Genomic DNA, 24028 nt, shown 5'->3' on the forward strand with positions numbered 1-24028 from the left:
ACACATTAAAACCTAAAGAGCTCCTTTTTCTTTCCCCAGTGGGTTTTTCTTGACTGACATGTGTCTCCATGTATCACGATCAGTCCACGTTTCATCCATCCTTACCATCCGTCCTTGATTTGGGAACCAAATCAACGTGATATCGAGGTATAAATAGACCTCCACCTCAGGCATATTTTGCCTGTCCTTTTAAACTGTTTTTGTGTGACAATTTACAACTTTAAATGACACGCAAAGTAGCTTCAGTTAGGGAAAGGGTCAAGTCAGGATTAGGATGTTGTTCATGGAGGTCTGAAATAGCAAGTTTGATGAAACGCAGGATGTTTTTTACTTATGCCATTTCTTGATACCTGATAATATGGCAGGAAATTTAAAGGGTCTTTCCAGGAATTTTGTTCAAATGAAGTAGCACAGAGATGTTTGAAAAGGCAGATGTGATTTAATCAGAAACAGTTCTTGAGATCTTCTTTGGATGTTGGCTCCCTGTAAGAAAGATCCTATATTGCTTCAATAATGTTGTGGTTTGGGGGCTGGGGAGGCCAATCCATGACTGTTGGTGTTGAATTGTGCATTTTTCAGGGCATGGCTGGATTTTTTTCCTATTTCTTAAACACATGATTTTCAGAGAGTGTTCAGTTAGGTTTTTAGTCCTGCTACTTCTTCTTTTGTCCTCCACTTGTCCAGTTTCCTCAAAATTTTTAATAGCACAATGCACACTATGGTGATATAAACCAAGTTTCCAGCTAATAGCTATTTGGAAATCACCTTGTTGGTGCAACAATACTATTTTGTGTCTGTCAAAGTATGTTATCATTGACATTTTACATTTTAAAATAAAGAAACATTAACAAATTGTCTTTTTATGACAGTCTGCTAGGAATAAAGTGCCTAAAAATTTAATTTTAATTGGCTCATTGTTTGGTTATGTGTAATCACAACCCTGATTGGGTTATGCACCTGTTTTATACCCGAATGATGTGTTGTTAAGTGTTAAGTGACTTAAAACAGAAGCAAAAATCATTCCTTTAAAAATGGTCAGGTAAAAGCAGCTGGTGTCCAAAAAATAATTTGAAAGACTTTCAGAAAGCCTAGAGAACTTCTGCTTAAGACCCCTTTAAAACAAATGCAGAAACTCTAGTTCCTTGGAAGCTAAGTATAAAGAAAATTCCTTTTGTTCTGTATGAAAACAAAATGGTTAAAACTGTGTTCAAGGTTGTTGCTTTGCCATCAGTGTGTTCAGCTCAAAACTGTAATTAAAACATCAAATTTACTCTATGACACGTAGTAAGATATCAAAGAAGCAGCAGCGGGAGAGATCTAAAAGCGGATCACTGATGCTGTATATCTCTTCATCTTATTCCACAAAAGATTTTCCTCTGAGGACCTGGATTCACGGAGCCACAACAATGAGGATTATTCTGCAGTGAAGATACGCCTCAGAGTGCAGTAATAGTGAGCGAGTTACTGGTACACACAGCGATGAAAACAAAGCAGTCTTTATGTTTACACAGAGAAATGCAAAATTGCCTCTAAAGACACGCCAGCAATGATCTTCCCTTAAGCTGTGACAAGACATGCAGTTCTGCTCAACTGAAATCCCCCGTTTTTTTGTTCCAGAGAGGTGAATCTGCTGCTTTTACAGTAACTGATTCAACCTCATTTTTACCGCCTCCTGGGAAAATTGTTCTAGTGGACAGGAAGTGATGTGTTAGTGTTTCCAGACTTCCAGAAGAAACAGAGAGTTAGCTAAAACAGATCAAAAGCCCTGAAACTCAAACATCAGCAAGTGAAAATCCAAAGGTAAAATGATGTCACCGTCCCGCCCACACTTGTTGTTTAACAGGAGATTTCTGGGAAGTCTAGTGAAGACAATAATGCAGCATTTTAAACTTAAAGACTGAGACATTTATGTTCAACGGAAGCAGAAGGTAGTGTGATGCTCAGTCAACTGAGGTCAAGCAGCAGCAAAAGTACAATTCAACCAAAACCCATTAACATTCCAGGCTGCGCAGACCTCAGACTAGCATCCTCATAAATTACACTGATAACCTTGTTGACGGAGGGAGATAAACTCGCCCATTGTGAGAAGCGCCCACAAATGCCATTTCATTGGACTGTTTTGGGCTCAGGACGAGGAAAACAACTCACAGGAGGAACAAAACAACACGTAAAACTTGTTTTTCTCAGGCGCCCAGCATTTTTCCTTTCCTCTCTTTCTAGAACTGGGCGAGATGAGGTGGGGAGGTGAGGGGCGGACTGTTGTTTTCTTCCACTGAGAATAAGCAGTCCAGTAAAAGTGGAAGGAATGGCGGGGTCGTGTTTATTTGCGAAATCGCAGGTGGCTGTGTTGACCTGCTCTGAAGTCCCCCGACCACTCGTGTTCTTTTCTCCTCTCGGATGCCGTTATTTGTTCACTTCTTCCACCACATGCTCCAACATTTCCCCTTCTCTCTCTGTCTCTCACTCTGTTTGTGCCTGGGCAGCGTTCCATTCTTCTTTGTGTCGAAGTGCAGCGTGCCTGTGACGCACTTCCTTCCATTGTATCAGGAACTGATACCTTAATGCTCGTGAAGCAAGTGTGCGTTCGGGCATGTATCTGTGAAGGCACGGGTGATTACGGGTGTCTTGTCGTGGCTCTTTGCCTGCGGTCACTCCATTAAATGGGGCTGTTGGGTAAATTACAGAATAAAGCCTCTTGCTGGTCTGCAATTTCCTGCAACAAAATGTATGTTAGATTTCCCACAGTGACATGAAAACAAGTGGTGGCTGAAGTCGGGTTAGATGATGTCATTTGGTTTGTTTCTCTACCACAGCAGCAAACAAGCATGAAGGCTCTCGCTCTTTTTTCAGTCAGAGTTGAAGCACATGACTGTTATGGAAAAGGTTTGCTGTTTGGTTTGTTCTCTGGAAGTTATGACAGAAATGGCAAATGCTGAAATGCATTTGTTTACTGTAAAGAGAGACAGTCAGCTTCCAGCAGAAGTGATAATGTAAGATAATGCATACACTTCTCATGTCCATCCTCTCATCTAAATCTCGGCAGAAGATCAGATAAACTATAATTTATCTGTTTCAGACACATAAATCCTTACACATAATATATAAATATCATAAATAACATAAATATCTCAAAACTTCAGCTCCCATGAGGTAGTGGCCCAAGGATTTGTGCTTTAATTTTCAGAATAACCCTTTAAGATATCATAATGAGTATTTTCTCAGAACTTTTCACAATCTTGTTTATAACAAGTGCTGTTTCCGCTTAAACAGATTCCTTGTTATATTTTGATATGTCGCATTTCAATCCAGTAAGTGGGGCTGTTCTCTTCGTTTGAGTTGACAAACAGTCATGGAAAAGGATTTGTTTGCCTTCTGGAAGTTATGACAGAAATTCAAATGGTTCACATGCATTTGTTTACTGTAAAGAGAGAGAGTCAGCTCCACATCCAGCAGCGGTGATGTGTAGGCAGGTTTCAGGTTGCAGCACTGTAACCACACTTCAGCCCTGCAGGAAGCGCTTCTCCCACCTGGCACCTTTTCTTTTAACTACTGATATTTATAGAAGAAGAGCCTCTTAACATAATCAATACTCTTCGAGACTGCACATTTCACATCAAGCTTAACAATTACCATAAAAAAAGAATTCAGACGTTCCCTCTGTCTTCATCTGTATAAGCCATCACTTAGAGGGAACCAATTACTTCTCATTTTCAGGTGCATATTTTATTCTTGGGCTTCACTACATTTGCTTTACATGACTCATATATATGTGTGTGTGTGTGTGTGTGTGTGTGTGTGTGTGTGTGTGTGTGTGTGTGTGTGTGTGTGTGTGTGTGTGTGTACATATATGATGAGAGCAAAAAACGGGTAGATGAACAAATATAAACACAGTTTCAGCTGATTGGCCAGTTTATAAAAGCTGAGGAGGGGTAGCAGTTAATATCGCCAAATTAGTAGAATTAGCATGGAAGTAGAATTAACATGGGATTTATTTTTGCATCTCTTTGCTTACTATTGTAATATTGTAATATCCAGGGTGCACACCACATCTCGCTCTATGGTAGTTGGGATAGGCACTAACCACGCCCCCCATCGACCCTGTCAAGGATCAGCGAAAAAGAATGGACAGATGATTGGTCACTGTAATAATAGATACTCACCACTTTATTAGGTACACCTTGGTAGTAGAGGGTTGATTCAACAAGGTGGTGGAAACATTCCTCTGAGATTTTGATTCAAATTGACATTATAGCATCACACAGTCAATGCATCAACATCACATTACTTCCAAGATGTGAATATCCTGTTCCACGTCATCCCAAACACGCTTTACTGGATTTAGATCTCGTCACTTTTACATTTTAAACCATTAATACTCAGACTTTGAAACTTAAACCAAGCTCAGTTGGCACTACGGGCTCCAAACTTTGCCGAGGAAATGTTTTCATGTTCCAAATTCTGGTGCTACCGTCTGAATGTTGCAGTAGAAATAGACAACAGGAAACATTTTTCCAATTTGTTGTTGTCCAGTTTTGATAAGCCTGTGTAAATTGTAGCTGAGAGGTGTGGTCTTCTGCTGCAGTAGCCAATCTGCTGCAAGGTTCAAAGTGTTGTACATTCAAAGATGCTCTTCTGCATACCTTGGTTGTAACAAATGGTTATTCTAGTTACTGTTACCTTATAGCTAGTAATCTAGCTAGCTATATTCCCTGGGAACAGGGAAACATAGCTAGCTAGCCCAATTCTGTCCACGGGAGAAAAAAAATCCAATAGCAAACAAATGTAAAGCTAACTAATTAACAATGATATCTTTCTTGATTTGTCAAGAAAAAAACATGGCTTCTTTTGCTGTTTCTCCTTATTTTTCTTAGCTATGATGTAGTGCTGTCAGGGTTTATCTGGTTAAAATGATGTTAACGCCATAACTGCGTTAATGCAGAAAATCTCCGTTAGCAAGTTAAGGCGGCTCGCCCCATGTGATTGGTGATCACGGCGCTAATGCATTGACGCCGTGCAGCCCTCACACGGGGCAATCTACTACTATAATAATTAAAGTTACTCAGTAATTTAAGTAAATGACAGTCTTTTTAGTTCCCATTGCACCACAACTTTACCTCCTATAATCCTAATTATAATTTAAACCATACTTCACCTACTCTAATTTTAACCCTTATAGCAACCTAAGGTCCTAGTCTTCTTTTAAAGACAATTTCTTTATTACTTTTCCTTCTTTTTGTATTGCAGGTGTTTTGTGTTACATTTTTAATGCAGAGGTTGAAAATTAGCATATCGTGTACCAAACGTTTAGTTCCATGTGTAAATGAACTACTGTCGACCATATTTGCATGTAAGCCAAAAGTGATATCAATCTTCTCATTTAACACTTAGCACTTAGCAAGAAAGCAAGGTTCTTTCCCAAAATGTGAAAGCTTTCATTCGAGATAAAATCAATGTGTTTTAAATACCAAGTGATAGTGAAAGGATTTTTAAACTAAATTTAGATTTTGCTACAGAAAACTGTTTCTGTTAATGGCTTTAGAGTTGATTTGGGAAGCTAAATTTAATAATAATATTTAAAAGGGTTCAAATTTATTGTGAACACAATCTCTCATATTTAACTCAATATATCAACTTCCTAAAACACTGGATGTCACTTTTCTCCTAGTTCATAATGAAGGGTTTGCTGCTTTATTTTGATATCAGAACTGATAAAACCACATCCTCAGATTCTGAGTAAAGCTCCAATCTTGTGTAAAATGAGTAGCTCTTTTTGAGATTCTCTGTGCAGTGTTTTGAGCCATGTCTGTCCAATGCAGTCCTTCAAAGTCAGTCTCAGGTGTTCCTGAATGATTGTCATAAGTGTTTAATTAATTGTTTTGCTAAATGGGATCTGGCATTAAGGCTGAAACTACACCAAAGCAGGCCAGTTGTCTGAGTGGATTAGAATTCAGTCCATATGGACGTAGTCAGGGTGAAGATGTTGTTGAGCAGCTGCTGAGCTTTTTGCATACCTGAATGATGTGACCGGCCTTATTGGAGAGTATGCGGCCAATGAATTCATCTTCTTCTCTCTGCAATCCCACACTCCGGAGGTCAAGAACGTTCAAATTATCCCTCTGCGCTGCTGTGTTTGACTGCTTTACATGAGTCACCACAGCAACCAGTAAATGAAATCACTGAAGGATGCTTGCTTCAATTCACAGGAGCTGTCTGCCCGTCTGGCATCCAGCCTTTTTAAAGCCGTGTTCCTGCACACTGGGCTTCCTGATGAAACCGCTGATTAGATTTCCATTCAAAACCTCCAACTTGCACAAAACACTGTGACAAAGGAAGCACATGTTTGCCACAGCATTGTCAGTGCATGCGCAAGGAGGGTATCAGCTCCCTGCTAGATTTTGCTCGGCTAACTCAAAAATGCAGTGAACTCGGTGTTGCTGTTGTTGCGTAATCAAACAGCACGTGAAGTGTGTTAACAGACCACTAGCACAGTCCCACTGTCGGTCACTCTAATTGTTCTTTAACCCACTCTGTGTGCTCACAGTCAGCACTTTGTTACCTACGTGTGTCCTACTGGCTGCACCTGAGCTGTGAGATTAGCCACACTGATCATGTTGAGCTATTATCCAGGTTAAGGTATTACAACATGACAACATGACAGGCGACTGACGGCAAAGGAAAAGGAAAACAAAGTGATGCAAGGGCAAAAAAGAAAAAGTGAAGGAAATATGTAGTGAATTCTGAACAGTCTCCTCCTCTCTGGCACACTGAGCTGTTTTCCAGAGAATTATGTAGCAATGAAGTGACTCAGTGTGACTGTAAATGCACTTTTCAGGAGGTTTGTATGTCATTTAACCTTCAAGTCATCCAGTTGTATATTTTTACATGTCCTGTTATGAATTTATGAAGTGGAGAAATGTTTCTTACCATAAATTTGTCATTTTACAAACAGCAGGACGTTTGTGTATATGTATATCTATATATCTATTTCTATACATATCTATCCATCCATCCATCCATCCGCCCGCCCGCCCACGTGTGTGTGTATATAGATATATATACATATACACATACACACACATGTCCTGCTGTTTGTAAAATAACAAATTTATGGTAAGAAATATTTCTCCACTTCATAAATTTTATACACACACACACACACACACACTAATGCAGTTTATCTTTCAAGCTCAGGTCCTCCAGCAAAGAGAGGCCTGGGAGCTTGAGGGTCCTGTGCAGTATCGTTGCTCTTCCTAGGACTGTGCTGTTCCTAGTGAGTGGGGGTACCACAATCCAGGATGAGACAACAAACATCCACGAGTACATCAGAAAGATGGCGGCGTGCTCAGTGAATACCTCGGGCAGCAGAAACCCAAGAAAGGGAGCAAGAGAAGAAACCATCATGGAAGGACAAGCCCCTGCATGAGACCCTTGTTCTTGGGATATATATATATTTTTGTGACTAAAATATATTCATGTATGATGTATTACTATATATAAAGCCTATAGACCAAGCTTTCAGCAGTATTCAAGTCATTAAAATAATCTCTAGCTGTACTATAAAAATATACACAATAATGATATGCACATTATGATACTGTATGCATACTATTCCTATTTAAAAAAACTCAACAATAAATCAAATAAATAAAAAACAATATTTAAACTGTGGTACAGCCACTTATCATGCAATACATTTCTATGAGGGGGACTGCAAATGAGCCGGAAAATTATACCAAATGAAATGTTTTTTACACCCATTCTCTGTATTTATTTATAATCAGATGTTCTAACTTCTGGTTCTAGTGACCCCCAAAAAATGTTTCCTCTTCTTGGATATCTTGGAAATGTCCCTGGGTGTGGGAAATTGGAGAATCAAAGCATTCAGTATTTGTCATGGTTGAAGAACAACTAGAAACTGACTCCAGGGTGTATCTTATTTAGGGTAATAAATTGTTTGTGGCACTGACACCAGGAACACTCAAACAGCAGTACAATGAAAATCACACAGCAAACTTGTTGCAAAGATTTCTATACAGAACAAAACTGCAAAATGTTTTACAACGTAAAAAACACCACTTTATTTTAGAGCTGAAAGTACAGCATTGTAATTTAACAACGATTATTTTACAGCACACTTAAAGAAAAAAAAGTACTCTACTGGATCATTGACAGCAATGACCAAAATTAAATGGACGTCTTGTCATGGATTTGTTATTATTCCTACGATCATGCTTGCGAAACACTTCCAGTAATCTTGGGGATTCTGATGTTATGATGACTGCAATATAATCCATAACGTGCCCTATATCTAACATCTTGTTGCGCAAAATAATGTGGTTGGGAAAAAGGAGTCAAAAGTAGCTTTAAAGTACTCATAATGTGCTACACAACAGAAAAAGTGAAAATCAAAAAAACAACCCAACATCAAAGGACTGTGATCCTGCAAACGGAAAACGCTGTGTGACTGATGTCTATGATGCATGATTAGATGATCATTTCCTACTATAGGCCATGTTAGGTGGTTTCATGAAATGGGTTTTGTTGTTAAGTTATAATAACTATCTACGTTAGCGCTTATTAATATATTCTGTATGTATCCCCCCGAACCTGAATTGACTGCCCTTTGTTTACAATCTCCTCATTCGGATTTATGCGGCGGTACCTGAAGGCAGCATTAGGCATCAACTCTCCTGCGTCACGAGCACCTGAAGCGCGTCTGCCGCGGCCAGGTAAGCCTCTTGCGCACGGACGTTCAGTGGACATTCAGCGGACGTCAGGCTGAATGAGATGTTCTGTATAACAAATTCCTTCTGATGTGTGATGGATAGATAAGATGATCTCAGTGCGCACATTGAACATACACCCTCTTGTGTCACCTGACCCCTGACCTTGAGCTCCTTGAAGCTGCAGTTTTTCGGAAGTCGGAGAGTTTGCGATTTAACTCCAAGAAACTGAAGACAAACTGGAGCAGCAGCGTCTGGCTGACTGACTGTTGCGTGTCCCATGATCCTCAAAGATCAAACTTGGACCCATATAAAGGTTGTCACAGTGCCACATCGTGCTTCTCCCAAATTGACGCCCATGGGTGCGTCTCAAATGATATTACGGCATTAATTATGGGATGGCAGATTAGATTACCCACCCTTTAGCTATTTAGCAGAAAACGCGTCGCTTAGCAACACCGCTGCGTTCAAAAGATTAACCATTAATTAGTATCATTCAGATACAGAATTACTCAACATCTTCGGGAAACTAAAACGCACGACAGGCAGGGCGTCACAGATCAGTGCGCAGGTCAAAAGGTAACGGGGCGAAAATGAATGACACCCAGTAACTCTGGAAAGGGTGACATATAGGAGAGCTGCAGTACCTGTATGTGTAACTGACGTCTTCACGTTATGAGCAAGCGAACAAAGTGAGGCAACGGGCGGCTGACTGGTCACCCCAGAAATCCCCCGCAGATTATTTTTCCCTCAGCGCAACTTCCCCCGGTTCAAACTTTCTGATGGGAGCGAGGCTTTCTGGCAAAGACGCGCGCGGCACCAGCAGTTATGGTGATGCAGATTAAAATAGGAACCGTGGCAGATGGGATTAGACTTAATGCGCCATTTTATATCGTGTAACGTGTCACATTCTGGGCGCTGCGCCCTTGTTTATGAGGTGCGTCCGAATTACAATTAGCCCACATTTCACCGAGATTCCTTTGAAGCCGCCGTGCTGCACTAACCGGCGGGCCACATTAATCTGACCGTCCGTGTTGTGTGCCACCTCTCTCCAAATTAGGCACAATGCGGCGGCGCCAAAGCGCACAAAGGTTTAATTGTGCAGAAACGCCGCGTGTCCAATCGCCGAGTGTGTATATGAGCAGCAAATGAAAGCTGGTGGACATGAAATAGTTACACCCACCATGACACCCCCCTCCTCTCTGTCTTTATTTGATTTATCGAATTTTCAGGCTGTGCACAGCTACAGATATGGATTTCATTTTGAAGCTGAGAAACTTTTAATAAATGCTTTTACTGCGCAGCACTCGCTCCCGGTGTGTGCGGGTGCACGCGTATCCGTGCAGAGTCGCTTTAGTTCTAAGTTTCTAAGCTTTAATGTGTTGGCTTTTCATCACTGCCGGGTGGCCGAACCTGGACCGGCGAGCTGTGAGCTCCGAGTCCGGACCACAGCGCGCGAGGGGAGGGAATCCCTCCAGTGTCTGACGCTTCCTTTACCAAGGAAACCCACACGCGCTCGCTGACGCAACTGCCCATTTTAGGAAACATGCGTCAATGGACCCAAGCAAGTCAGACAAATAGTGAACTCCGCGGCAGCACTGACGTCCGTAACAAAAAATAAACCCCTCCACACATGTTCTGGACCACTTTTACCGAATCCCAGCTTTTCGGTTTTCTCCCTGCTGTCCGCAGAGCGCAGGATGGTGCTAACGGATCTTTCCTTTTTCACTGCCTTTTGCAGAGACAACCCCTCCCTGCTGAAGTCGCAACGCCCCATGCGTGACGTAGGCTCTTTCGTTGGTGTTGAAAAGCCGTTGCAGTTCTTCATAGTGCCATTGAAGTGAGTCATCTCTAGGAAGTGTGGTAAAAAGGAAAAGAAAAAAAAAGTTCGAAGTGTTCCGTGAGCAGCAAAGAGAGCTCAGAGGAGTGTAGCTGGCAAGGCGACGGAAAATATTGAGAAGAGTAGAGAGGCAATAGGCTTTAAAGCGAATGTTAACCTGTGTGAGTCACTCTAACTACATGTTTGATTGTCGCTGCTGGATCTGACTGCTGAAGGTGTGCTGCTGACTTTAAGCTGACGTTTGCGCACCTGAGAGGATCTTTTGCAGCGTAGTGTAGGTCTACCTGCGGCTCCAGGAAAAAAACAACAAGAAATAGACTCTACAAGCAGGGATAATACACAAGAAAAAAACGATTTGTATTATCAGTAAAATGTTTTAGGTCAGTTTACAGGAGCAAAATTGCACTTTTGTTTTTTTTCTCCTGCTTTGGAAATTAACGACTTCTCGAATCAGAGGATTTTTTTTTTCCTGTTGGTGCCTTTTTTGCATCGGGGATTAAAAAAAAAGGCTCTCAGAGCTCAAACAGTGCACTGAAATCTTCCTCTTTCCTGGATCATGTACCAGGACTACTCCGGGAACTACGACACCTCGTCCCGCGGCAGCAGCACCTCTCCGGCCCAGCCAGAGTCCTTCACAAGCGGCAGCAGCACGATCGGAAGTCCGATCTCTACCTCAAGCTACCAGGTAACAGAAGGAAAGGACTGGCTGCAGATTAATCTATTAATGAATGCATTCTGGATAACATGAAAGTGTCAGTTCGTTCTTGTGCAAAGTCCGATTTTTAGAAAATTATTCCATCGTGTTGCTACTTCCAGCCATTAACTGAATTTAAACAGGAATTTTCCGGGTCGCCTGGAGACACAAATCCGAATGAACCCAGTGACACGGTTCGAATCAGTGACTCAACAGGGGCAGTAGTCAATCTGTGCATAGGTGCAGTCTAATAATATTACAATGATTTTGCTTTTATAATATTTAGACACTGATTATTTTGTCTAATGTTACATTTCTCCATTAGTGCGCACCGCAGCTGGCGACAATGCGCGAGTTTGCGTAAATTTATGGTACAATTGTCTTATGCCAACAATTTACAAAAAAAAAAAAAAGACACATACGTGGTTTGTGCCCTGTTGCAGGAAAATTTGGCACACTGGAATAAATCCGAGTCTGTGATTTACAGATGTTAATTTCGCCTTTCTTTCTGCCAAATTCCCTGTGCGTTTGTAAAACGAACATTTCTGGGTTCTTTGCGAATTGTCTCACAGAGACGAATGCGTGTAAAGCAAATGCACACCTGAGCTTTTTACACTTTTCATGCTGTGGTAATGATAAACTAGCTAGAGATGAAGCTCATAGTGGATGCAACAGGCATTTCGTGTTGGGCTGTGAGGTGTTTCAATATTCCATATGTATTGCTGCAGAATTTATCTAAGTTCCGTTTAAGTGACCACATGTTATTATTCCACATGGAATCAGAGTCTAATTCGATCAGGCGGGTCTCGGGCTGCACATGGCACGTTTTCTCCAGCTGGAAACGCGCTCTGACTGGGAGCGCAGGGCAATCAAAAGCCCGTTCTTCCTCGTTGTGTTCACGGTAGTAATTGTAGAGATGCATCTAAAACACCAAAATCTCATAAGGGTACGTTTTTACATAGTCTGAGTGAGACTTTAGATACAGTAGAGGTGTGACAGTGTAATGCCGTGAAGACGCGGTATCTCAAAAATATGAGGATATAAATCCGGGAACAGGCATGTTGTTTACCCCCACACCCTCTGCCGTGCAATTCTGTGGAAAAGCCTCCTCGGGCTCACGCAACATTACGGTAAAAGACTTTTGGACAGCGTGTATCATTGCTCTGGTTCCCTGTAATCACACGCTGGCTGCCTGTTTCCCATTACAGGGTTGGAACATGAACTCTTCGCTAGTTTATGGAGACATATGTAAACGACCCCCTCCCCCCGCGTGTTTTTGTAAGACCAGTATCATTTTAATCGGACTTGTTTGGCTCTAATGTCATGATTCCACTGAATGTCCTTTGTAGGCAGTTATTCATTTCCTGGTTTATATGTATTGTAAATTCCAGTGCTCTTATTCTGAAGCTAATCTGGCCCAAAAATTCCACTCGCATAATTCTGGATAATATGCCTGGCTTGTTACAGCTGTCTGCTTCCCCCCTTACTGGAACTGACCGCGTTTCACATGTGCTCGACAAATGCAATACACAATGACTCACCAGATAAACAAAGTTGCAAGAGACTGCCGGGATATCCGACGGAAAGTCGGGAATAACGGGGATGTGGGGACGTGCGTAATTTACGCACACGGGCTGGCAGTCCTCCTTTTTGATACCAGAAACAATGATCTAACATCACTTCTCGTGTTGACAATGTTTGTACAAGACCTTGATGCACAAATGTATATAGGCACGATATGTAAAATGTTTGTCTGTATGACAGTCTGAACAAAAATCTACCATTCTGGAACACATTATATCTTGAGATGTTCTCACAAAGCAGTGACTGCATGTTTTGTTTTGTTTTTGTTCTTTTTCCACTATTCCCCCCTGATTGCATGTTTCTTTAAAAAAAAAAAAATCTTCTGTGAAATAAATTTAATAAAGTTTATTCCATTAAAAATATAATTTTACATTTCCCATCTGCCCCGTCAAATCAAAAGTGAACTTAAGAAGACGTGAAATGGCTCTCTAGTGCACTGTTATGTCTCATTGTAGTAAAAATGAGATGCAGTGGACACCTTGGGCTTTCCCACATGAATCACTGCATGTGTCACTGTTTCACTCCAGGGGTTACATACAGTGTTTCGCCTATGTGGACTGAATCACCACTATAAGCTTGAAATGTGGAAAAATGTGTGACTCTGATGACGGTGGGTGGTGGTGCGTGCATCTCTGTGATGGTACTCTAAGCACAGCAGAGATGCTTCTGGAATAGATCAGAAGCAGCACATTAGGAAATAAATCTATCCTCTTCTGGAGACTTTTATCTTCATCATGCATCCTTTTTCACCATCTTTTCCCTTCTCTTTCCAGAAGTACAGGGTTGACATGCCCGGCTCCAACAGTGCCTTTATTCCCACAATCAATGCAATCACGACAAGCCAAGACCTGCAGTGGATGGTGCAGCCCACTGTCATCACCTCTATGTCCAACCCTTACTCCCGCTCCCACCCATATGGCCATCACCTGACCAATGGTCCCAGTCTGCTTGCGCACAACCCACTGGCTCGGCCTGGGGTCATCCGCTCTATCGGGGACACCAGGAGAGGACGCAAGAGGGATGAACAGGTAACGAGCCAAAGCTAACCACTGTAAAAAACAAACAAACAAAAAAAATCTCTTTGATTGCTTTTCTGCTCACACAGAGCTCCTATTTATGCTCTTCGCTTCGTATTGATTGTGTGTGTGTCTGTCAAATACCTCATTCTACCTTTCATGCTCTTTCTTTTCTCGCCCTTAGCTGACCCCAGAGGAAGAGGAGAAGAGGAGGGTGAGGCGTGAGAGGAATAAGTTAGCAGCGGCAAAGTGCCGTAACCGTCGGCGGGAGCTCACCGAGATGCTGCAAGGGGTGAGTAGAAGACCTGCGCCAGGAGATCACCATCAAAATGTTCTTGTTTTTGTCTTCATAGAAAAATACCACAAATCTAAGTGCTGCAGCATCTTGTGGTGAGAACCATTAGCCAGTAAAGCCCCGTGCTTCCTGTTTTGTTTTGTTTTTTCTGTAAACTTTTTCATCTTTAATATTTTGTAGAAAAACAAAAAGGAAACAGAAACATATTTGCATACACAGAGAACACGGTGCACTTGTTTAGAGGCCTGGCAGGACTCCAGATTCTTGATGAGTGATTGAAGTCCACACCTAAATTTACAACCTCACATTACTGGTTTGACTCTCGCTGCGTCTCTGAGTGCAAGGTCTGAGTGAAGAGATGACAGGCAATGAAAAGCTTTTTGTCTCGGCCAGCTGTAGACAGAGGTAGGGCTGTCTCACAGTGCTGCCTGGCAGACAGTAACGGCATCTAAATGGACTAATTACCCAAATTACAGTGAGGTTGAGCTTGTCAGGCCTTAAAAAAAAGAACCCAGGAATGGAATTTGCTGCAGGCAGCTGTCTCCATGAATGCAGGACATTTTGTAAAAAGGGCAAATTGCTTGTCTCACAATTCCACATAGGGGTATACAGCATGCGCGCGCACACACACACACAGTCATACAGTCACAGCCAATGCTTCAAGGAAAAACAAAAATTAAACTGCATTATTCATACACCTGCTTTAAAAAATAGAAACCTAGGAGTGTTGCTTTTCAGTGACATTAAGTTGGAGTGTTCGAACTCTCTGAATAACTGATACTATCACTTTAAGAGTCTCGCTGTGCGCCTCCTCTCTTGGCTCTTCGCGTACCACTTCCTCATACCTTTGCCCATGAGTCAAAGTTCTCAGACAGCATGTCAGCTTATCTTTATGTCTCATGTCTCACAGCCGATGAAAGCCTTTATGGTGTGGATTTGTGTCTTTTGTGTCTCACGTTAATGACACACTGTTTGATGCGGATCTCATTTCTCTGAGACACAAACAAGGCACAGTCATTATGTGGCGCTCAAATTCAAGCAGAAGGCTTCGAGATTACATGTTGTTAGTCCAAATGGTTCATGACAAATTTCTGGGTTTAATAAAATTGTGGCGCTTGGGAAAACTGAAGCAAACAGACAGTGCCCTCTTTTGGCTTCTCAGAGAACCACACGTACAGTCTGGAAACTTCATATTACATACTTCACAAGTGCTGAAGATGATTTTTATCACCTCATGTTCATTAGTAAGATGTTGCATCATGTTTTTATTAAGTTTAAACAAATTGTCTACCACTCTTTGGTGGCTTGGTGATAACAGGGATGAAGTTCCTATGTATTTATTGTCTCTGTATTTCCACTGTCCAATTAAGGCAAAATGCAAGTGGTAGTTCTAAACTTTACTTCATATTCAACAGGAAACCGAGAAGCTGGAGGAGGAGAAGGCAGACCTGCAGAAAGAGATCGAGACCCTGCAGAAGGAGAAAGACAAGCTGGAGTTCATGCTTGTTGCCCACAATCCCGTGTGCAAGCTGCCCATCGACGAGCGCCACCAGCCATCCGGGCAGCAGTGTAATCCGCTCCCACTCACCATGCGCACCAACATGGGCACACGGGCTCAGATGAATCAAGTGGTGGTGAAGCAGGAGCCCGAGGACAGGGACGAAAATATGGGCAAGCTTCAGCGCTCAATCATCAAGCCCATTTGTCTGGGAAGCAGCAGCATCAGTGGCGGGATGTACAGCCCAGATGGAGACAGCCTGAACACTCCAGTGGTGGCAGCATCTACTCCGGCTGCCACACCAAATGCTCCAAACCTCATATTCACCTACCCCAACATGGTGGAGCCCGAAAGCCCCTCGCCCTCTTCTGAATCCTGCTCCAAGGCCCACCGGCGCAGCAGCAGCAGCGGCGACCAGTCCTCAGACTCCCTCAACTCACCGACCCTCCTGGCCCTCTGAGCGAGGGCTCGTCTCGGCGCGGCTGAGAAACAAACACTGTGGCTGAAAGCAAACACAAGGATCGACTGCGCGCCCTCGTCCCCACCCTCCCTCCGGTGTCTTTAAAGACGCAAGAGCACACTGAAAAGTCCAGACCAAGCTGACCATGTGAGCCGTTTCCCCCCTTTAGAGGGAGACCCACAAGGGCTACGCTGCGTGTTTCTTCTCGTTCTGCTTCAGTGTAAAAAAAATTTTTTTTTTATTCGTCAAAGTGTGTGCACCGACTCTGAAAAGCATCATCCCTTCACCATTTCAACTCCAGAGTGTCAACGTTTACTGGGCAGACAATTCTGAAGAAAGACATGCCTGCATTTGGCAGCCGTTGGTTGATGTGATTACAGCAAGAGAGCGCGTTCTTAATATATATATATATTTTTGAAAATGTTCAAAAAGCCATGTGTCCGACACTTGCACTCTGCCAAGACGAATCAATAAATAAATCACTAAACGAGGTCAGCTTTCTACTGGAAGGGGAGAAAGAGACAATGAGCAAAGACTTCCTCTCATCTCTTTTCCCACTTCGATTTGTCCTTTCAGAACTCGATTCAGGAAAAGAGTGTGTGCACATTCCTGATGTTCTTTCCATCTCTTTAATTGTATTTATGGCCTGTGCTGATTAAATTTTACAGTGTTTTGTTAAGACATTGTCCTCTCCTTTAATCTGCCTGTAGAAAAGCAAAGCGGTCGTCCGCAGAGTGACCCGAGCACTCCTCAGTGTTGCAAAGGATACGAGCCAACTTTCAATCAACGACTAGTTCCTACTCTCTACTTTCTATTTTGCCATAGTGGCTTGACTTTACAGTAGTATTGGTGTGCTTTTCCTCAGTGATTCTGTACCTGAACTTTACAACCTGTTTTTGACAAAGTGTATGTGATTTACATTGATGTCAGGGATATCTCTCATGTGTAGTAGAACCCAGTTGTGAAGAGCGTTGCAGGACTGCTGGCTGCTGATTGGTCTAGCCAAAGTGTTGCAGAGGTGGTACTTTACTAAACTCCGTCGCTTCAAGAGAGGTTCGTCTTTTCGGTCGAAGAGTTTGAACGAAACCCTCCTCGGCTTCTTTGTGCCGTTCATCCTCTAAACAAAGCGCTTACCTTTTTCCAACTCTGGTCAGGTTTCAGAAAAGCCGGGGGGGAAAAAAAAAAAGATTTTTATGACGCGTGTAATCTTGTAATTCGTCCGTCTTTGTCTGAAAAGGAGGGATTTTGCTTAAATTTGAAAAAGCCACTGTGGTCTAGACTGTCGCCAGCTGCCAATGATGTCAACCCTGTTTATACTGTGTTTGTAAATCTGTCACTTTTAGTAAAGAAATGATGTTTAAATTCAACTCAGATGTGGTGATTTATGGGTGCATGAATACAACATCGAGGTACTCGGTTAGAAACGTAGTGGCTTAAAACGAGGGCCAGATGTGGTTCACTTTATGAGAATAAGGAAGGGATACGAAGACTCTCTCAACAGCTGGCCTGACATGAAAGAGTGGACACCTATGACACTTCTTTGTCTTTATTTTTATGTGTGTAACTTAAAGGGTTGAGGGTTTAATGCACTGAGAAGGACACAACAGCGATATCTGAGACTTTTTTCTTTTATTTTTTTCGTTTACTTCAGACATTCCTAATGACTATCAACGTCAGGGGTAAAAGGAAGGTGCCATCGCAAACCTTTTTGCTATGAGAAGAATAAGGGATATGGTTGGGAGAGTTTTGTTGCGCTGGTTGCAGAAAACAGACTTTTCAATTCAATACAAGCTGCTGCTACTTGTTTGGAAAGGCTCGGTAATGGTTGATTTACTGTGGCTGGTTGTTATCCTGCATGAGAAGGTGGAATGATAACCAAAAACATCACCATGTCTGTATGTTGAAATATTCTGGAGCCCCTCGACACACATAGGAAAGCCATTGACTGTAGATCTTCTACTGTACATGTCATCTACTGTCTCTGTCCTCTGTTTTACTATTACTTCTTTTCCAAATGCTTTAACTGTTTAAAATGATTCAAAATTAATAAAAAACAGCAATATGTATAGCAGTGTTTGTTAATTTAAAAGAATGATGATAATAAAAAAAAAAATAATTTTCACCTTGAGTTTTTGTCCTTTATTGTTTTGGGTTTTTAAAAAATGCATTTCAGACAATTAATATTACTGCATTAATTATTCTGTTTGAACTAAACCAAAATATTTTTTTTACATTTATACTTGGATGAACTGTCAAGTGAAAAGCAACACAAAAGGAATTCAAGAGCATCGTAAATATAAATGGGTATTAAATTTTCGGTGAAGGTGTTATGTTCAAAATTGTTCACAGAATATATTTTAAGAATATATTTGAGTCATATATAAAGAAGACAACTTCTCGTGTCATCTCTTCACCAGAGTATGGCATCAGAAAGCGGCCCATTGTGCTAAAAGAACATATTATCTACTAGTGCAAAAGATCTCAAAGTCTGGTGACTGAGTGGCACGTTGGGGAGTGAACATAAGGTTGAGAGATCCAAATGAAAAATACATCCATCAAATGAAATTATTGCACATTCAGCTTAAACTAACCTTCCAGTCAGTACAAAAGAAACCCCTGACAGCTTTGGACTAGGGTCAAGTTTGCCATCATCTTAGTTTGGGATACATAAACTGTATAGGTGCAATGCACAGAAACAGACATCTTCTAATTAGTGCTAATAGCCCAATAAAATACCAGAACTTCACTCACCAAAATGACAGCCCAGCCTACTTAGAGGGTGGTTTAGTACACATGGCATTAGAAATGTTCCAAAATGCACTGACAGGTATTTTGCCTATGAGGTGTAGAGAATCATCAGCTGATTCTGTGTTCACTTAATAATTTAAAACATGTGAAAGTGTGCATAATCATCTTAAGATCTGTCAAAGCACAGGATAAACTGACATTCTGCAGGCTTTAGCATAAAGCACACATGCAATATTATTTATTTATTATTACTTTTGTTGTGTTGTGTTATTTTTTGCGTAGTGCCAATTTCATTGTACTGTTGTACTATGTATGACTGTGCAATGACAATAAAGAGTTATCTTATCTTTTATGTATATTTTAAAGCCAACAGTCACTAAATGGGTATAATATAAAATGACTTTGCTATCATGGATAATGATAGCATGATAATGATTTAAAATTCACCTCTTAATTCGTTTGCCTTGAATATCAGGCACACTGCACTTTGAACATCTCTTAAAATATTTGTCCTTTTATGAAAAACTGTGTTTTAAATCCAAACATGAGTATTTGCAGCCCCCAAGTGGTCAAATGTGGGAATTACAACAAAACGTTGACATGGAAGTGGAAGAAGTTGGGTTTAAAATCTGTGGACCATAAAATATTACAGATGAAATTGGCATCATCATCATCGTCATTCAGTCATATTGATGGTTTTCTTCAGGAGGACAAACTTGTGGGCCCAATGGGTGGTGTGGCGATTGCCTCACAGCAAGAAGGTCCTGAGTTTGATTCCACCACCTGGACGGGGCCTTTCTGTGTGGAGTTCAGTGATGCGAATAACGGCGTTACAAGTAACGGCGTTACAAGTAACGGCGTTACTAACGGCGTAACTGAGATGAGATTGCATGAGGGACACGTGCAGGCATTGTGCATATGTGATGCCACGTGAAAAACCTCAGTTGGCATCAATGTAGCTTGCCATCACCAGTGTGTGAATGTGTGTGTGAATGGGTGGATGACTGGATATGTAAAGCGCGTTGGGATCCTTAGGGACTAGTAAAGCACTATATAAATACAGGCCATTTACCATTTACCATTTATGACTTTTTCATATTTGCATGACAGTGATATAGGATGGATTACACAGGTATCAGTTGGGATCACCATTGTCTGTTCCCAGAAGTCAGTTTTACTTCACACAACAGAGGTAGAATGTACACTATCATCTTTATATATTCCTAAAACGTAGCCTGGTAGCTGATTAAAAGAATTTGTTGATACATGTACATATTTATTTAACTGTAAACTCTAACATTTATACCTTTCATGTGAACATAATCTGATTAATTCCAGCATTTCACATTCATAAATGTACTAATTTAATAGTTTTTCTTTTTTCCTTCTTTTTATTAGTAAGGATGTTATTGTGATATCTATAGAAAATTTAAAAAGAAATTTAATTAAATGTATTTTTGACATTTTCCCTGTTTCATCTGTTTTTTTTTTTTAGCAAATTGTCATGGTTCCGAGTCTGATGACTCAGTGTTTTGTGAGGTTTTGGTTCTGTACTCCCTCTGTTCCAGTTCAGTCGGGTCTCTGTGTAAAGCCTGTGTCTCTGAGTCTGTGTCTCTGCATGTGTGTTGCATTTCCTGTTTTACTTTGAAGGTCTTTGTCTTATTTCAGTGTATTCAGTTTTGCGTGCTCCCCATCTCGTCTGTGTGATCAGTGTCAGCCATGTCTCCCAGCTATTTCTTCTTGGTCCATTTCACCTCTTGTATTTAGCGTCTGCATCTTCCCCTGCTCATCATTCCGTCGTCCCTCATTCTACACTCTGTGTTACGTCTGCCAGCTTACCTGCCTGTTTAGTTTATTTGTATTCTCAGTTTAGCTAGTTTTCTGTTTTTTCTGCAATCCAGGAATAAAGCCGAGTGTTTTTGAGTTACGTTTGCCTCTGTGAATCCTGCTCTTGGGTCCACCATTCCCGCCTGCCTTCACACAGCTGTGACGCAAATGAACTCAACTCAGTCCTGAGTGAGGCGCCAGACACACCCAAGTAAGCAACCTCAATCAGAGCAGGGATACTGTGGCCCCACCTTGGACCAAGGCCTGGGGAGGGGCTTATTTCAAATGCCTAGTGGTCAGTCCTTAGCCCGTGGGACCACACCAGAGTACATTAGAGTTATATTAAGAGTAACAGACAATATGAATTTTAGCTGATGATGCTTAGATTCATTCACTAAATTCTACCGGTATACTAACTTTAAATTGTTAAGTATAAAGACAGTATCATCAGTACACGGTCAATGTATTATATTGTTGAATTCAGTTGTGCAGTAAACCTCAGATCAGCAGCAGCAGGTTAGCTGGTCACAGCCTGTACACAAAGAAAACTGCTGTTGCAATAGCGAATGTTGGTGTGTTTTCGAAATGAAGTCAAAGTATTTCTTTCTTCATACTCTCTTAAAAGCTTTAGTTAAATTGGAATATTTTAAGATATTACTAGTCATGGGCATCGTGCAATGAGTGTCTTTAAACAAAGAATTCAGGATTACAAACAGTGACTTGATAATTGGATTATGTGAAAGGACCAGTCTAAAAAAAGAGGTATATTTGAATAAAATACAGTTTAATAAACATCAACCACTAAAACACAAACCATAAAATAGATCACACCAGATAGAAATGGCGATAAAGCACTGAGATCATCTGAGGTAGCTTTCACAGCCTTCCACCCAGATGTCTCCTAACTTGACTTACATCAACATATTCCTGTTGGATTTTCATTCTCTTATTAGCTAGAGCTTAATTTAACAAAAGAATTCTTAGTTTTCTTAATTTACAGTTTACAGGCATTTAGTGAAATATTGCAGTAAACTATTTCTGGAAAAACAAACAAAATTAGTGCTGTCAGCGTTAATCTCGATAAAATGACGTTAACGCCATAACCGCATTAACGCGGCAAATCTCCGTTAGCGAGTTAACACGGAACGCCCCGTGCGTGGGGCTGCACGGTGCTAACGCTAACGTGTTAACAAGCTAACCGCACTAATGCGTTAACCAAAAATTTTAAAACAACTATCATTCCTTCACAGGTGAGCACTGCTTGGATGTAGACAACAGCAGAAGAAAACAAGAAAAAGCTGGATGTTCAAGACATGAAAGAATCCTCACCTACCCAAACAGTAAGCTACATAAACTGTATCTCTTTCTGCTTGTACCACTTAGAATTGACTACATCAGTGGGACAGCTCACATTGAAACAAAGTAAGAAAGGCAAGGCTGAGATGGTTTGAACAAAGAAGAAGGAATAGTGAATATATTGACAGAGGCTCTTTACATCTTTACAAGATGTGAAAAAAATTGGATTTAGTTATGATAACCAAAGATAATTTGCACATCACCTGTTTCTTCTTATTAGGGCTTAAAGTTTGCATTGTGAGGTGGGCTCTTTGAGTGAAAGACGGTTCACCACGGGGGGTGACTCATACTTGCAAAGAGACTTCAAGTTGTACAGTGGGGCAAAAAAGTATTTAGTCAGCCACCGATTGTGCAAGTTCCCCCACTTAAAATGATGACAGAGGTCAGTAATTTGCACCAGAGGTACACTTCAACTGTGAGAGACAGAATGTGAAAAAAAAATCCATGAATCCACATGGTAGGATTTGTAAAGAATTTATTCGTAAATTAGGGTGGAAAATAAGTATTTGGTCACCTCAAACAAGGAAAATCTCTGGCTCTCACAGACCTGTAACGTCTTCTGTAAGAAGCTTTTCTGTCCCCCACTCGTTACCTGTATGAATGGCACCTGTTTGAACTCATCATCTGTATAAAAGACACCTGTCCACAGCCTCAAACAGTCAGACTCCAAACTCCGCCATGGCCAAGACCAAAGAGCTTTCGAAGGACACCAGGAAAAGTATTGTAGACCTGCACCAGACTGGGAAGAGTGAATCTACAATAGGCAAGCAGCTTGGTGTGAACAAATCAACTGTGGGAGCAATCATCAGAAAATGGAAGACATACAAGACCACTGATAATCTCCCTCGATCTGGGGCTCCACGCAAGATCTCATCCCGTGGGGTCAAAATGATCATGAGAACGGTGAGCAAAGATCCCAGAACCACACGGGGGGACCTGGTGAATGACCTGCAGAGAGCTGGGACCAAAGTAACAAAGGTCACCATCAGTAACACACTACAACGGCAGGGAATCAAATCCCGCAGTGCCAGACGTGTTCCGCTGCTGAAGCCAGTGCATGTCCAGGCCCGTCTGAAGTTTGCCAGAGAGCACATGGATGATACAGCAGAGGATTGGGAGAATGTCATGTGGTCAGATGAAACCAAAGTAGAACTTTTTGGTATAAACTCAACTCGTCGTGTTTGGAGGAAGAAGAATACTGAGTTGCATCCCAAGAACACCATACCTACTGTGAAGCATGGGGGTGGAAACATCATGCTATGGGGCTGTTTTTCTGCCAAGGGGACAGGACGACTGACCCGTGTTAAGGACAGAATGAATGGGGCCATGTATCGTGAGATTTTGAGCCAAAACCTCCTTCCATCAGTGAGAACTTTGAAGATGAAACGAGGCTGGGTCTTCCAACATGACAATGATCCAAAACACACCGCCCGGGCAACAAAGGAGTGGCTCCGTAAGAAGCATTTGAAAGTCCTGGAGTGGCCTAGCCAGTCTCCAGACCTCAACCCCATAGAAAATCTGTGGCGGGAGTTGAAAGTCCGTGTTGCTCGGCGACAGCCCCAAAACATCACTGCTCTCGAGAAGATCTGCATGGAGGAATGGGCCAAAATACCAGCTACTGTGTGTGCAAACCTGGTAAAGACCTATAGTAAACGTTTGACCTCTGTTATTGCCAACAAAGGTTATGTTACAAAGTATTGAGTTGTATTTTTGTTATTGACCAAATACTTATTTTCCACCCTGATTTACGAATAAATTCTTTACAAATCCTACCATGTGGATTCATGGATTTTTTTTTCACATTCTGTCTCTCACAGTTGAAGTGTACCTCTGGTGCAAATTACTGACCTCTGTCATCATTTTAGGTGGGGGAACTTGCACAATCGGTGGCTGACTAAATACTTTTTTGCCCCACTGTATAATTACCCTTAGAGTCTGGTTGTTCTGGGTGTACTCAGCCTCTTTGCCTACTTAGAGATGAGATACG

The 24028-nt window shown here is 41.6% G+C and overlaps 1 protein-coding gene and 1 long non-coding RNA gene across 5 annotated transcripts in view; both read left to right on the forward strand.

Moving 5' to 3' along the window:
* LOC308390015 overlaps positions 1-7009 on the forward strand; it is a 215319-nt gene extending 208310 nt beyond the window's left edge. For all 4 annotated transcript variants that reach the window (XR_013970379.1, XR_013970380.1, XR_013970381.1 and 1 more), the window contains exon 3: positions 40-7009. This is a non-coding gene — a long non-coding RNA (uncharacterized lncRNA). The remainder of the gene's footprint in view (positions 1-39) is intronic.
* A 3544-nt stretch (positions 7010-10553) lies between these two features.
* Positions 10554-18229, forward strand: fosl2 (FOS like 2, AP-1 transcription factor subunit). The gene is made up of 4 exons (XM_080869945.1): positions 10554-11248; positions 13615-13869; positions 14042-14149; positions 15568-18229. The coding sequence occupies exons 1-4, from the start codon at positions 11120-11122 to the stop codon at positions 16108-16110; spliced, it is 1035 nt and encodes a 344-aa protein (XP_080726071.1). The 5' UTR covers positions 10554-11119; the 3' UTR covers positions 16111-18229.
* Positions 18230-24028: the final 5799 nt, after the last annotated feature.

Source organism: Rhamphochromis sp. 'chilingali' (genome assembly GCF_963969265.1).
Source record: "Rhamphochromis sp. 'chilingali' genome assembly, chromosome: 21".
NCBI lineage: Eukaryota > Metazoa > Chordata > Actinopteri > Cichliformes > Cichlidae > Rhamphochromis > Rhamphochromis sp. 'chilingali'.

Coding starts and splice junctions, on each gene's coding strand:
- fosl2 (XM_080869945.1), top strand. CDS start 11,120: ATGTACCAGGACTACTCCGGGAACTACGACACCTCGTCCCGCGGCAGC. Junction 11,249..13,614: donor TCTCTACCTCAAGCTACCAG/GTAACAGAAGGA, acceptor TTCTCTTTCCAG/AAGTACAGGGTTGACATGCC. Junction 13,870..14,041: donor GACGCAAGAGGGATGAACAG/GTAACGAGCCAA, acceptor TCTCGCCCTTAG/CTGACCCCAGAGGAAGAGGA.